Below are 13,573 nucleotides of genomic sequence, written 5' to 3'. Positions count from 1 at the left end.
CCTGGCTTGATTGCCGCATCCTGTCCCCTTCATGCATGCTCGTCATTCGTAGGGATGACCACGCCTGTCAGTTCGGAGATTACGGTACCATTTGCATATTGCAGGGTAGAGTCTGCCTCAAGTTGGCTCTGAGAAATGAGACCGACGTCTATAATTCGAAAGCATAATCAGTTGCTACACATAAGTCGTAAACCACGCTTCACTATCAGGGTGTCACCTAGCGACCAGCATCATCCCACCTCAGACGTGCGTTGTACACCATGCCGCAATGCAAAACGCCAGAAGAGGAGGCCACGCCACGTCCACCATATCACTGAAAAAGCCGCGAAGGAGCCCTACCTCGTGCACTCTGCGGTTTGCCTTTGAGCACGGCAGGGACAGTGATATGCGTCTTCGCCGCCCTGGAAGATAGAAGACCCATGAAGACGAGGATCTGCCGCGGAATTTGCTAGAGTACGCCGGCCCTGCAGGCTTAGTCACAGGGAGAAATAGCATTGGATCCTCGTCGCTATCTTCGCTGACACTTTGCCCGAACGAACGTTGATATAACTCATAATCATTATTTGTACGACTCGGGCTGCGTTCAGAATACTTGGGCCGAGGAGAAACCCCGGGCTGGCGCTGTGTGTGTTTGTTGCCCCCGGAGAGAGTTCGGTGAGCATTAAACGCGAGAAGGCTAAGCACCGAGAGTAAAATGAAAGGGAGGTAGATATTCAGATAGATACCGAGCTGGTCCGGGAGGAAACAAGGTGTATCCAGAAGCGAAGGCGGTGAATTTGGCAATTGTGTCAGGGTCTCCATTACAGGGACTCTTGAAATCAATGAGAGAAGTTGAAATCCTGGTCGATGTATTCCCATTGCCATTGAAAACGATTTCACTGTGATTTCTCGGGCTGCGGTCGACCCAGAAGCGGATGGAAAAGGCAAGGGGTGTGAATATTCACAGTAGTCGTGATCATCACCACTGGATATGTAACTATCTTCAGTAATCGGTCTGCGTGCGAAACAGGGGGACAACGAACCTGAATATAAGGGATGGTCCGAGCGAACGAAGCAGGAATTGCGATGCTTCATTAGACAGGGTGTTCTGGTACCCAAGGCCATGCCCCTGGCGGATGGTACCCCGTTCTCGCATCGGACCGCAGTTTGCATCAAAGGGTCGAGCAAGAGGGATGTGCGTGAATAGCACAATCGGGCTGGCATGCTCATGCCCAGAAAACCGCTTCACGAACTCGACGGATCCTCCTGCTACGGCAGGCCAGTTGTCATATGAATACCCTCGGTTCGCGCGGACAACGTCTTCTTCGACCAAGCCGATTGCATCGATGAACAAAACAGTATGGTTGCCAATAGTAGTCTTGTGGTTCAATGGTCCAAAATGGGAGGTGTACCTCGTTGCAGCTTCAAGAGAAAAGGAAACCTCTTCTCCGAGTCTGGAGATCCAAAAGATTTACAAGATTGCTCTAAGCATGGAGAATTCATGACGCACCCTAGGTCATGATTACCGGGAAGAAAAAATGTCGGTATAGACAAATCCCTTAAATTGAAGATATCGAAGAATCGCGCAGCATATGCATTGTACCTTGTGAGTAAACGAGCAACCTCAGTCGCAAGCTGGAGTTCCGCTGCTTGAATGCAGCGATGAATTAGAGAAAACATACTCGCTATTCGACATGGTCGCGCGACCGTTGTCCATGAGGTCACCCAGGAAAACAACGGCATGGGGTTGCATTCTATTTATCGTCGAGTGCCAACTCCTCCGGAGGTTGAGATCGATGATGAACTGGCCCAAGGCTTTCATCAGGAAGTTGCGATTAGGATACGAGCGGTGGTCAGCGATTTGAGGGTCTGCTACCACTAATACGCGTGCGATACGAGTGTTTGGTGCGTCGGGCTGACAATTGACACATAAGCATTAACTTTGAGACCATTATGACATTACTTCACCTGATGGATGTCGGGCCACTGACAATCATGTAAGACATGGTCGAACGTGCAAACCTCATACCAAAGGACGACTATTATCCAGGTTGCCCGAAGGCCGTTCACAACCATGTTGTGTGATGGAGGCCATAGCTTCACGTTACGTAGATAACCTGGCATGGCGAGCGATAGATCGAGCTAGCAGGCACTAGTAGCTCCGATTGAGAGCAAAAGCTGTTCCTTGTTGTTTCTTCGTTATAATATGCACTGCATTCATAAACGGGTAATTTTGTGAGAGGCTTCCGAGTTCGACGACCAATAAGAACGGGCCGTACAACCAACTCCAATTGAAAGTGCGATTTAAGCTCGTGAGCCCAGTTACTGAGGAATCACTTCAAGGCGCCTATTAGTAGAAGAGCGACTAATGTATTATGTCATTAATATTACGTAGTACCAGCGACTTGCCAGCGACTACATAGTTACAAACGCTGCAGCGCTGAACAGCTAGTACTCAATCGATGGTAAGATCCCGGTGGGAACAGTCAAAAGTCATAAAGTGAAGTCTGAAATCATAAAATAGCATCTCGCAACCTCTCGTTCCCTCGGAAAATAACATGACCGAGGTCTCGAGCGAAGTGGGGCGCTAGATGGGCCACGCACGGCCTCTTTGGTCTACGATGTACTGATCGGGAACTTGAAGTACTTCCAGTCGTTGCATCGGGAGCTGGTTGGCCCATCGTGGTGGATCTGGATTCAAAATCGTTCAGACGGATCGCATCCATTACTGGAGGCGCAGGTATTCGCCGTGATGTTCTGCACGAGTTACAAGTGTGGATAACAAGATGCCCGTGTGATTTGGAATCTAGATATCACCGCGACTCGATAAGCAGGTACGAAAACGATGTTTACTCGACACTCACTCTTCACCCGTAAGATCGAGGAGGCGCCAGGTATCAACACGATATGACACCCCTTGCATATAACGCGTTTTACTGTTGGATCACTGCCTTCTATGAGTTCTACGATGGAAAGTGCGAAATGCATGTGCTCACATCTTGACATTCGTTTTTTGCCCCACAACTTTCATCGTGTCTATGTAACTCCTAGACAGGTCCGCAGTGGACACGACCCTCTTTTGCCGTTTTTTCGGTAGGTTTTGGGTATGGCTAGTCTCGCAATTGCTAGACGGAACCTGCGAGGGGCCAGCTGTCATGCCATTGAGGAGAACGCTAGCTTGGTAGAGGAAGTTGAGACGTTGGATAATATCGCGATTGCCAACCCTGCTTGGGTTGGGGATATCGTCTTTGTTCTGTTTGCCCATCTGACCAGTTGAGCAGTTGGGTAGCTTTAAAGCGCCGAAATATTTGGCTTGACAAGTGTCTGCCGTCACTTCATTATAAATAAAATAACGTGAAGGCTATCAACCGACCTTAGCTCAGTTGGAAGAGCGCGAGACTGTAATGGATAAACAAATCATCTTGAGGTCGCCTGTTCGAGCCAGGCAGGTCGGACAATCGCGTCTTGTGTCTTTTTGTCACTTCAAGCTGTTATTTTGCCAAACGCAAGTATGTAGTTCGGGAACAAACTTACTACGTATACGATAATTAATGTTTGCGGCATCGTGGAGGGGTATTTGTGTCTACATTTCCCTCACTGATCCTCTGAGTCCAGTGGCATTTGCTTGGACACCGACGCATCGTCTAAACCAATAATACAGTTATATGACAATGGGAAGTGCAAAACGAGAGCCCTCAGTATGACCTGATAGACCTACGCCATGGTTGTGATCATCACGTATTACGTCGGAGATAGCAAATTCGAAAGACTTTCAAAGGTACACCTGGCCAGACCACTTCTGTCTCTGTATGGGATCGCGTTCAGCTCAATTCTAATTTGCAGGAACTCTCTCACGAACAAAAAAAATGCAACTGTCGTCGAACTCGACGACCACGCTAAAGCAGCGGTGGATATTCCGATACGTCCATTGATTCGAATCGTGAAGGTGGATATCTCAGTGAGCGCCGTGGTTTGAATCTAGCTAGCTTGTGTAAACCTGTTCCAGCAACCTCCTGCGACAAATAGAGGTCTTCCACCAGCGTGGTGAATGCTTTAGAAATGAGTGTGACTAAGAACAAACGCAAAGCCACGAATAGCTAGCCTCCGATAAATGCCAATGAGACTGCGGCAGCTGAACGAACCATTAGGAAACTGAAGATAGATCAATACGCAGCGGTAATTGATGCTCCCAAGCACACGGACATCGCGCGAACTGCTGAGGTCGGACGGCCTTTTCTGTTTAGCTCGGCAACATCCTCATCGAAGTCCTCTGCCAAGTGAGAAGTTTCGATCACGAAGCTGACTGCTGCCGAGCGCGTGACTGCAGTGTTATTATATGCAATGTTGGCGGAGGAAGCGCGGATGGAGACAGAAAATCAAATGGTATTTCTAAGAGTGTAGTTAGGGCTGCGGTCGAGCTCTGAGATGACAGCAACGAGAGAAGAAGCTTATGGATGAGAAGCGTGGGGTAACTCCTGTGGCAAAACCAGGCACTCGTGATCGTTGGAGAGAAATTGCCAGTACTAGCACTACGAGCAACTTCTTTTTTTTTTTTGAAAAATAACGCAGATGAGACTGGAACTCGACGATAGGAGTTCACAGATAGATTTCGAGAGAAAACTGGGTGTCGTTTAGAAGGGCGATTTGTGCGTGGATCTCGAGTCCCAAAACTCGATTATTTGATTAGATAGTATGTATCAACTTTCGGATGATCATAATCGACATACATGTCTCCAGGTACTAAGTAAACGTTGTCAATAAGCAGCTACTAGGCAAAGAAAAAATTTGGTCATTTCCAAGTGCTTACAACGAATTTTATACGATACCCACTTCTGATGACCCGCCCGTGAGCCACCCGCAATTCTACTTCAATTGAGACTTCGCTAACGTGGAGTCAATCAGGTCAACGGCCCAGAAATTAGCCCATACAATAGCTGACAGGGGTGTTGGAGGCGTCAATGACAAAGAGACCGGCGATAGCTTGGTGATATCTCTGCTGAGATGTAATATGAACGCTGCACAACCACGATGAGACACAATTAGAAAATCGCGAACACGAACCTTACACACGAATTAAAACACATGTCCAAATTCTTAAACTGTGCACCTGTTTGGTTCTGTAGGGATTTTTATTAGTACATGTTTTTGCAAGCATGAAGCGTCAACAGCTCTGTGAATTGTTTTCCCTGCTCATGAGCTACGGACGAAACAGTCGGCTAGGGATTGGTTTTAAGACATGAATCTCGGAGCACAAATAATGAATTCGCTTCTAATGGTCATCGAGTGTTGGCGTCGAAAGACGATGAACGAGAAAAGCTCATTTGAGTCCGGTTCAGTCCTATGATGCGAATAGAATGCGGATATATCAGCGAATACCCAAAAGATTACAACATTTCTATCGAGATTGTCAATGATGCTCTGAGTGCTCATCGTGGTGGCCATGACCGTGGCCCTCCCATGGATGCCGGAGGCCCTGCAAAACAATGTGTTAGAGACTGGAGTAGCATTCAGAGGAGAAAAAGGATAAATACAAGAAGCTTAGGTCCGTCCTCACTGATAAGAAGTTAGCATACGACTGCAGATATAGTGTTGGAACTTACCGAGCCCGATATAAAATGAAGAACCACATAGTGGCTCCAAGTGCTTTTGCAAGAAACTGGTATCTGAACCCGGGAAGATGAGGGTTAAAACCTGAAGCTACAGACATAATGTGAGCGCAATAATGAGGAGGAGCTGAACGTCCCGTACGATGACTTCCACCAGCCATAATGAATGTTCCGGGTTGAGGGTAGTATTTGCATTTGTTTGTGAATCACTCATCTAGAAAAGCTCGACACCTATCAACGCCCACACCTCCAAGCCTCGCACTACTATCGCGTCGCTCGTTAATCCTGCTGCAATGGAAGTGAACAGCGGAAAACGAAAGCGAGAAGATGAACAGCTCCCGAGTGTTACTTATCTCGTTGGAGATAGGTCTTTTGATAGACTTTTCAAGGGTACTCCCTCTATAACTAACTATAAGTGGCTTTGTACTCATCGCAGTATATACAGAACAATCTCTCGAAGAAATACAAACTGTAGTACGGCGAAAACTGCAGCTACCGTCAAACTCGACGGTAAAGCTAAAGCAGCTGCGTGGCGACAAGGTTATTGATTTGGATGACGGTAAACGCGCCAGCTCTGTGGTATGGCACCTCTTCTCTGACTCTCATTCTACTCCAGATGATGATTTCGATGCGTTCTCCGCGCGGGCAAGATTGATGAAGTTGGTAGATGTGGCAGTGGAGATCTCAGTAAGCCCAATGGTTCAAGTGGTTGGCTCGTGTTTACCCGTTCAAGCAGGCCCCTCCTGCACAGGGGGACACATCTTCCGACAGCACGGTGGTCGTGTCAAAATCTTCTGAGACGGTCGTAGCGAAGAAGAAACGTAAAGCCAATAGTGACCAGCCTCCTAAGGATGGCAACACGACTGTGGCACCCGAACCAAAGACTAAGAAACGGAAGACAGATCAACCCCCGGTGACTAAGCATATGGAGACTGCGCCAACTTCTATGGAACCTGCGCCAGTCAGTGATCCAGCAGAATTGTCACTGAAGCCCTCTGCGAAGTCCGAAGTCTTGATAAGCACCAAAGCGCCTCTCCCCACTGATGGAGAACCGCCGAAGAAGAAACCAAAAAATGCGAAGGCTGGTACGGCCAAGGATGCTGCAGAGAAGCCACCAAGAAAGACAAAGAAAACGAAGGAGACCGAAAAGCCCACGGAGATCTCGAGCCTGCCAATATCAGGTGATGATGCAGTCCCGGCTTCTGGTCCCTCAGCACCGCCAAAGAAATCATCAGGAACGAAGAAGATTGCCACAAAATCGTCGGCTCTTCAGTCTGGTAAGTACATGTTTCCTTTTCATACTTCTGGATGTTTAAAAATGTATCCTAAAAGCTGGGGTCGAGAAATATGCGAACGGTGCAGTCGACAGCGCAGCTGACTCTGAAAGTACGCAGGAGTTGTATATATTGATTAAACGCGTCTTGATTGACCACCTTCAGAAAAGAAGAAGGGCAAGGTGAAGGGTAAAGAAGTTGAAAGTGAACCAGCTCCTGAGACACCCGGTTCGTCTTCGAGAGTCGTCAGAAGTTCCTTGTCATCAATGATTTTATCATAGCTCCGACAAAAGGCCGCAAGAAAGCTGCAATCGCGGGAGCTTCAGAAGCTCCAGCTCCGAAAGAAAGTGCGTGGTATCATACATTGATCCCGCGCTTTCTAATGTTCTACAGAGAAGACTAAGCAAAGCAAAGCAACAAAAGCCAAGGCTTCTGATGCAGATGGTGCGTAACTCATTCTGACAGCGGTCACCGTCTGACCAATGCTAGATCAATAGCTGGCCCAATTGTCAATCCAATAAATATTCAGGACATTGTGAATTCAATAGCACGTGCCTCGGAGGAGTTGGCTAAACAGAATAATACCAATACTGAGGTGAATTCGGTTAACACTTCCCGGCCGTCCATTTCACTGGCCCCCCCTGTAATTACGACCACGAAAGGTGGTGTGTCATCTATTCCGCTTTGCCATGCTTGCTCTGGTTCCTTTCATCCCCTGTATCAATGCCCAACGGTGTTGGCAGGCCAGGAATCGATACAGAATAGAATTGAGGAATTGAGGAAAGCAGGGGCAAAGAAGTATCAAGTCACTATCAAAGATTTGGAGTCGTTGTTAAAGTCCCCTAGCGCTGCAGTGGCTTCCGCAAAACGCGGCGCTGCAGATACTGCGAAGCCATCACGGACTACGAAAGCAGATAAGGAGTCTCCACCTTCTTGGACGCCCCTTGTGCCAAGTCACTCGCTACTTTCAGAGGTGACTGTGGAGAGCCGCGACGAAGGAAGCAGTTCGGAGGAAGAAGATGAGATTGCTCAGGAACTGGAACAAGAACAAGAGGAGCATGGACCTGACCCTGGTCAGCGTTCGCTCGAAGACGTTGATTTGGACGCTATCATGCGAGGTCCGGGGCCAATCAAGCTTAGTAACTTGATCGATACCTTGGAGTCGAAAGAAGATGAATCAGACACCGAGAACGAAGGCGACGATATCGGGCCTCTGGAAGTGGAAGACGATGGCGAGAATGAGTGGAAATACCGTCGATTATCGCAGCGCTGGGTCAATTCATCTGAAGAGGAAGGGGATGAAGACGACGAGAGCGAGCAGCGCTCAATACCCCCGCCGACACAAAAGGTTTCCGAGCCGTTACCTTCAACTGCCACGCCAAAACCTTCTGCAGGTCCTGATGAGACGTCTAACGCTACATTCCCGGCTGGAAGCAAGAAAGACAATGTGCAAGGAGGTACTTTTCACACGGATGCCACCCGTGTTTCTGTGTCGAAGGTTCAGGATAGCGACAATGACTCGGCCAAAGATGCTGGGGAAGCACCTGTGGCTGCAGACCTGGACAAAGCATCGGATACATCACCTGTCCGCGGTGCTGCGCTCTCTCGTAACAAAGCCGACACTAACGATGACCCGATTGAACCAGCCGATGATCTGATGGAATTCCACCACGTGATATCATCTGATAATGATCCCATCGAAGTTATAACACCGCCAACTCAGAAAACTGCAAGACCACCTTCCCCAGCAGCCCACTCGACTCCAAAGTCCGGCATAGTAAAACGGATGAAGGATCGACACGGGCAACTTCTCAGCCCGTCTCAGTTTCCTGTACGTGCTGATGAATCCAAGGTCAATGGATCCCAGAGAGCAGGCGCTGAGGGGAAGAAGAATACTGCCACTCGGACAGGCAATGATAAACCGTCGATCCGCGGCGGTAAGGCAGCAACACGGACAGATCTCCCTCGCATCTCTTCGCAACCAACGAAAAGGAGCACAAATTTGAACGGCCATGGCGTAACACCGTCACATTCGCAACCTTTACCGAAACCTCCAGCTTCTCTTGCCAAATGGTCTTCCCTTCGTGTACCTTCACCGTCTATTTTGGTGGAAGAACTTGATAGTTCTCCCATTGGACAGGGTGGCAAACTTGCTGGCAAAGCATCTGATCAAAACAGCCCGGGAGAACATTCTGATGATGATTCAGCAGGCAAAGCCGGCGGGTCACTTTTCACGTTGCCGGCGAGCCAAGTACCCTTTCCACACTCGCAGTACAAGGCATCTGTCCAAAAACACATGGAGGTAGTTTCGGACTCGGAATCTGAATCCGAGGCGGAGGCCGGAGGCGAGAAGAGGAAGACGACGAATGCTAAAACGCGCAGATCGATACCACCCTACCGCAGACTGACGGATATTGCAAGTCAAGCAACGCTTTTCTCGCAAAGTAATCCTGTTGCACCTCGTGCGGGCACCATAGTTAATGGTATGGGAGGGCAGGTGGATGATGATGATGACGACGACGATGACGACGATTCGTCATCCGAATCTGATAGCGAGAACCAGTCGCACATCCCACAAGCGAAAAGGGCAGGGAAGCTCCGCTCGAAAAAGGCTAAGGGACTCTTGGCGTCCATGGTTTATTGACGATCTCACTCACGGCCTTCCATAATACTTTTTTCTTCTACATACTTGCGCTGATAGAATCCATTTCTCTTTTGTGTACAGTTAATGAAGCAAACAAGAGTATCCTAGGAAAGCTTGTTATCACCAATTCGCTGTCTTGAGTGAGGAGCGGTGAGAACTAATATCTCGGCCCATGGTCGTGAGAGATAGAATCATCTGACGATGATGAGATACTCGTGGGGTATCTCGAAACCCGCGGTTGAGCTCTCGGCTGCCCTCCAGAGTGTGTCCAGCACCTGCTAACAACACATTGATTCTCTACGTACATATCAGGTCACTGGGCGACTCTAGATTTTCAAATAGGGGTATGACATACAAATTATGTAAGTAAACGATGATCACGCGCTTTTGCGACAAACAATGGCAACAATTCGCCAGGTGACTATATAAACACCGTCGCACTGATCTTTTTTTTCACAGTTCCATCTGACAGTCAGCAATCTTCAGCTGCAAATCCCCTTTTGAGCGCTCAAGCTCGTCTATGATCTTCACCCAGAACACACGCGACGAGTAAGTCTATTGCTTATAAGCTCGATCAATTCTTGCTGACGATTTCGACATTTAGCTACCTCGGCGACCTCGTATTCTCCCTCATCGGATTCTGATCAATAAATCATGTTTGCTCGATCCATCATTCGTTTACCAACAACTCTCTCCCGGGGTTTTGCAACACACACAGGCCCTCTCTCAGCCTTACCAGCAGTCTTGCACCTTAAAACAGGCCAGTCCTTCCATGGTCGTTCATTTGGTTCTCCCAGAAGCATCTTCGGCGAGACCGTCTTCTCAACGTCTATCACTTCTTGTATGTCGAAATATTGATCGTCTAATGCACGGCCTTCTCATCATCTCACCTTTTAGACACCGAGTCTATGACTGACCCTTCTTACCGTGGTCAAATTCTAGTATTCACCACGCCTCTCATTGGCAACTACGGTGTTCCATCCAACAACGCACCAATCGATTCCCAGGACGTCGGTGTGGTCCTGGAGTCTCAAGGCATCCAATGCAGCGCTATTGTAGTAGCTGATGTCGCAGAAAAATTCTCTCATCATTCCGCGGTGGAATCACTAGCATCATGGTGTCGCCGATCCAACATTCCCGCCATCACTGGCGTAGACACACGTGCAGTCACGCGCCTCCTTCGTGATCAAGGAACCACACTCGGTCGCCTTGCCATTGGTCCTGATGCTTGCACTCCTGCACCTGCCTCCGAGCAATATTGGGACCCCGCAGTTGAGAACCTTGTCGACCAGGTGTCGACAAAGTATCCCTACCAGCTCAACCCTACTGGGGACATCAAGATCGCAGTCCTTGACTTCGGTGCCAAGGCCAATATTCTGCGTTCTCTCGTTCGCCGGAACGCTGCAGTCACGGTATTGCCATGGAACTACAATTTCAACAGCATTCGTGACAAGTTTGATGGTCTATTCCTGACCAATGGTCCCGGAAACCCGGGCCAATGCATGGAAGCTGTTTCGATACTTCGCAAGACACTTCAGGAGTGGAACAAGCCCGTGTTTGGAATCTGCATGGGGCACCAGATTATTGGTATGGCTGCCGGCCTTGAGGCATACCGCATGACGTTCGGCAACCGCGGGCACAACCAGCCTGTCCTCGCTCTTGCATCAGCAGGTTCCATTAAGGCCGGGAGGGTTTATGTTACCAGGTATGCATTCTTCAGTTATTATGAGTCATGGATGGTGCTAAATGGCGTCATCAGTCAAAATCATCAATATGCTCTTAAGCTGTCTGACCCCTTCCCGCAAGGCTGGGAACCATTCTTCATCAACTGCAATGACTCTTCTGTAGAGGGCATCAAGTCCACCCCTGAGTCTGGAAAAAAGGTGTGGGGTGTTCAATTCCATCCCGAGAGCGCCGGCGGCCCCCTCGACACAATTGAGGTCTGTTGTTATTAGTCGTCTAGCTCGGCCGTTGCTAATTTATCGTGTAGATGTTCACGGACTTCCTTGATGAATGCCGTATGCATAAAGCAGAGAATGTCAAGACGCCTGTGGCCACTACCATTGATGTTGCCAGCTTCATGGTGGAGCAGCCTGCCCGTGTCCAAGTCACCGCCTGATTGATCACTTTATTTTACCGTTCTCATTATATACGTAACAGATACGGTGTACGATACTTATTTCTGAAGGTGCCGGTGATTGATGGTCTTGTTTTTTTTTGTACTTGTATTTCGTGGAATTCGCGATAGCTTGGCAAATTGTATAATTTGTATTCTGTGATTGAAAATTTGCCTAATCGGGCGTTCATGGATCCGTCGTTGCATGCACGCAACCCGTATTCCTGGATCCAAGAAGTCGACCATGAATTTCCTTGACACTTATGGGCTAACTGGGACGGGTACGAACACGCCGCCCGTGAATGCGCTCCCAGAACAGAGCCTCAACGAAGAGGTTTCTCAGGTCATCGGTCAGCTCGGAAAGTTCTGGGGAGGGTTCAGGAAGCAGGCACGTTCACATACGCTCTATGATTGCGATAATTGAAACTCACGCCAGAGATCTAATAGAGCGAAACTGCGTTCGCAACTGCGCGCAAGGATTTCGGCGAGGTAGTCACACAAGCACAGAAGGAGCTTGGCAAACTCGCTATATCAACCGAAACCCCTGCCGATGATGCCCACGTTAGTGAAGCTGAGGACACCTCCGACAAAGAGAGCGAGAGCGAGTGTGGCACAGCTCCTGAGACGCCCACTGCAGAATCGCACAGCGCGGCAGAAGGCTCACTTTCGATTTCACAATCCCTCTTTGCCCGCCTCCAATCTTCGCTTCCGCCTAATATTGTCTCGAATGTCCAAGCTCAGCTTCCTGAAAGTCTCAAACACCCACAAAGCATCGATTTGTCACAGTTGCGGACGACGCTAACTACCGAATTTCAGCGCGTCCAGGGGGTGACGCGTGCGCAGGCGGAGGAATATGTCCACAAGAGCGAACATCTGCTGCGGGAAGCTATGAAGGAAGCTAGTGAAGCCCTGCGAGACGCGGTGAAGGTAATTCCACCAGAGGAGGGTGAAGGATACTCAAATCAGGGTCTGGTTTGGGATGGATCTGACGTATGGATGCTACCGATGGAAGGAGGGGATGTCAAGGGCAAGGGCAAGGAGACGGATTTGGGCGTTTCGTCGAGGCGGCAAAGTGAAGATGCTCGTCAGGCTGTTGCGACGCGCGCACAAGCGCTGTTGAAGCAGCTGAAGAGTAATCCTGAGATCATCAAGCTTGATCCCGATGCTGATGCGGGGAGGGAGACGTTCCATGTTTGGGTGTCTGAGGCGCAGAGCAAGGATGAACACCCTGGTACTAAATTTTGGTCAGAACGCATCGCAAGGACGCTATCTGATCCAGATGATGGTCAAACGCTGGAAGAGACGTTCAATGCACTAGGTATGTTGACTACTATGATCCTCATTGTCGACGCTTATGGTTGCCTCAGTACCTGCCGTTCTTTCTGACGACGAATTCTGGACACGATACTTCTTCCGCGTATATCAGATCGAACAAGAAGAAATGAGACGCAAGGCTCTTATTCACGGTATATGACTTTTTGTCTTTTGCAACACGACATTTTATTGATTGATACCTTCACAGGAGCACACCAGACCGAAGAAGATTTCAGCTGGGAAGATGACGACGACGAATCCGTTGCTCCTGAATCTAAATCCATCGGAGCTCTCGAGTCGTCGACCCTATCACAACGTACGCTGGCACCGAAAGCGGCAGACACGAGCGATGTCCAATCGCTCCCAAATTCTTCGCAATTCAATACTCCTATGACCATGAGTCCTAGGGAAAGTAGTGAGGACAGTTATGATGTCGTTTCTGGTAACGTCAGTACTGCAGGAGATGCACAGGAGCATGTACACAAGGATGAGGATGATGAAGAGGAGAGCGACTGGGAGTAAGATCTTGTATATAAGTAGTTTGGATCAGCCTATCATATAATACCTCGGAGAGCAGATGTTGAGTACTATTTATACGTTTGACTAAATCAGGCGAACCCTAAAACAGCTCTCTCTCCAA

General features: G+C 48.8%; 6 protein-coding genes and 1 non-coding gene across 7 annotated transcripts; 4 read left to right on the top strand and 3 right to left on the bottom strand.

The window, feature by feature from the left end:
• Positions 1-203: 203 nt before the first annotated feature.
• On the bottom strand, positions 204-2,424 carry HD556DRAFT_922732 (Metallo-dependent phosphatase-like protein). The gene is made up of 5 exons (XM_041312041.1): positions 1,948-2,424; positions 1,662-1,894; positions 1,490-1,582; positions 1,023-1,433; positions 204-964 (listed from the first exon to the last, which is right to left on the bottom strand). The coding sequence occupies exons 1-5, from the start codon at positions 2,101-2,103 to the stop codon at positions 241-243; spliced, it is 1,617 nt and encodes a 538-aa protein (XP_041155336.1). The 5' UTR covers positions 2,104-2,424; the 3' UTR covers positions 204-240.
• On the bottom strand, positions 2,329-3,276 carry HD556DRAFT_1406045 (RNAse P Rpr2/Rpp21/SNM1 subunit domain-containing protein). The gene is made up of 3 exons (XM_041303998.1): positions 2,976-3,276; positions 2,844-2,926; positions 2,329-2,785 (listed from the first exon to the last, which is right to left on the bottom strand). The coding sequence occupies exons 1-3, from the start codon at positions 3,242-3,244 to the stop codon at positions 2,493-2,495; spliced, it is 645 nt and encodes a 214-aa protein (XP_041155335.1). The 5' UTR covers positions 3,245-3,276; the 3' UTR covers positions 2,329-2,492.
• A 71-nt stretch (positions 3,277-3,347) lies between these two features.
• On the top strand, positions 3,348-3,434 carry HD556DRAFT_t106. Its single transcript has one exon. It is a non-coding gene; the product is annotated as a tRNA-Tyr (tRNA).
• A 1,952-nt stretch (positions 3,435-5,386) lies between these two features.
• Positions 5,387-5,686, bottom strand: HD556DRAFT_1245790 (uncharacterized protein; the record flags this gene model as incomplete). Its single annotated transcript, XM_041298558.1, has 3 exons — positions 5,387-5,452; positions 5,511-5,532; positions 5,580-5,686. 3 exons carry the CDS (start codon positions 5,684-5,686, stop codon positions 5,387-5,389), a joined length of 195 nt encoding a protein of 64 aa, XP_041155334.1.
• A 105-nt stretch (positions 5,687-5,791) lies between these two features.
• HD556DRAFT_1406027 (uncharacterized protein) lies at positions 5,792-7,378 on the top strand. The gene is made up of 7 exons (XM_041303997.1): positions 5,792-5,975; positions 6,031-6,144; positions 6,202-6,272; positions 6,322-6,862; positions 6,918-6,971; positions 7,025-7,303; positions 7,349-7,378. Exons 1-6 carry the CDS (start codon positions 5,879-5,881, stop codon positions 7,138-7,140), a joined length of 993 nt encoding a protein of 330 aa, XP_041155333.1. The 5' UTR covers positions 5,792-5,878; the 3' UTR covers positions 7,141-7,303; positions 7,349-7,378.
• Positions 7,379-9,881: 2,503 nt separating this feature from the next.
• On the top strand, positions 9,882-11,806 carry HD556DRAFT_1406023 (carbamoyl phosphate synthase small subunit). The gene is made up of 5 exons (XM_041303996.1): positions 9,882-10,052; positions 10,108-10,344; positions 10,401-11,208; positions 11,263-11,443; positions 11,494-11,806. Exons 2-5 carry the CDS (start codon positions 10,158-10,160, stop codon positions 11,620-11,622), a joined length of 1,305 nt encoding a protein of 434 aa, XP_041155332.1. The 5' UTR covers positions 9,882-10,052; positions 10,108-10,157; the 3' UTR covers positions 11,623-11,806.
• HD556DRAFT_1406021 (uncharacterized protein) lies at positions 11,807-13,569 on the top strand. The gene is made up of 4 exons (XM_041303995.1): positions 11,807-12,007; positions 12,067-12,937; positions 12,987-13,085; positions 13,142-13,569. The coding sequence occupies exons 1-4, from the start codon at positions 11,825-11,827 to the stop codon at positions 13,453-13,455; spliced, it is 1,467 nt and encodes a 488-aa protein (XP_041155331.1). The 5' UTR covers positions 11,807-11,824; the 3' UTR covers positions 13,456-13,569.
• Positions 13,570-13,573: the final 4 nt, after the last annotated feature.

This window comes from Suillus plorans (genome assembly GCF_016647745.1).
Source record: "Suillus plorans strain S12 chromosome Unknown HD556scaffold_72, whole genome shotgun sequence".
Lineage (NCBI taxonomy): Eukaryota > Fungi > Basidiomycota > Agaricomycetes > Boletales > Suillaceae > Suillus > Suillus plorans.
The sequence above is the reverse complement of the archived record's forward strand: the minus strand, read 5'-3'. Positions and strand labels throughout refer to the sequence as shown.

Coding starts and splice junctions, on each gene's coding strand:
- HD556DRAFT_922732 (XM_041312041.1), bottom strand. CDS start 2,103: ATGCCAGGTTATCTACGTAACGTGAAGCTATGGCCTCCATCACACAAC. Junction 1,895..1,947: donor AGTGGCCCGACATCCATCAG/GTGAAGTAATGT, acceptor GTCAATTGTCAG/CCCGACGCACCAAACACTCG. Junction 1,434..1,489: donor CCCGGTAATCATGACCTAGG/GTGCGTCATGAA, acceptor TTGGATCTCCAG/ACTCGGAGAAGAGGTTTCCT.
- HD556DRAFT_1406045 (XM_041303998.1), bottom strand. CDS start 3,244: ATGGGCAAACAGAACAAAGACGATATCCCCAACCCAAGCAGGGTTGGC. Junction 2,927..2,975: donor CAAAAAACGAATGTCAAGAT/GTGAGCACATGC, acceptor CATAGAAGGCAG/TGATCCAACAGTAAAACGCG. Junction 2,786..2,843: donor CTCGATCTTACGGGTGAAGA/GTGAGTGTCGAG, acceptor GGTGATATCTAG/ATTCCAAATCACACGGGCAT.
- HD556DRAFT_1406027 (XM_041303997.1), top strand. CDS start 5,879: ATGGAAGTGAACAGCGGAAAACGAAAGCGAGAAGATGAACAGCTCCCG. Junction 6,273..6,321: donor ATGTGGCAGTGGAGATCTCA/GTAAGCCCAATG, acceptor CCGTTCAAGCAG/GCCCCTCCTGCACAGGGGGA. Junction 6,863..6,917: donor ATCGTCGGCTCTTCAGTCTG/GTAAGTACATGT, acceptor GTATCCTAAAAG/CTGGGGTCGAGAAATATGCG.
- HD556DRAFT_1406023 (XM_041303996.1), top strand. CDS start 10,158: ATGTTTGCTCGATCCATCATTCGTTTACCAACAACTCTCTCCCGGGGT. Junction 10,345..10,400: donor CTCAACGTCTATCACTTCTT/GTATGTCGAAAT, acceptor CTCACCTTTTAG/ACACCGAGTCTATGACTGAC. Junction 11,444..11,493: donor GCCCCCTCGACACAATTGAG/GTCTGTTGTTAT, acceptor TTTATCGTGTAG/ATGTTCACGGACTTCCTTGA.
- HD556DRAFT_1406021 (XM_041303995.1), top strand. CDS start 11,825: ATGCACGCAACCCGTATTCCTGGATCCAAGAAGTCGACCATGAATTTC. Junction 12,008..12,066: donor GGGGAGGGTTCAGGAAGCAG/GCACGTTCACAT, acceptor GAGATCTAATAG/AGCGAAACTGCGTTCGCAAC. Junction 12,938..12,986: donor AGAGACGTTCAATGCACTAG/GTATGTTGACTA, acceptor TGGTTGCCTCAG/TACCTGCCGTTCTTTCTGAC.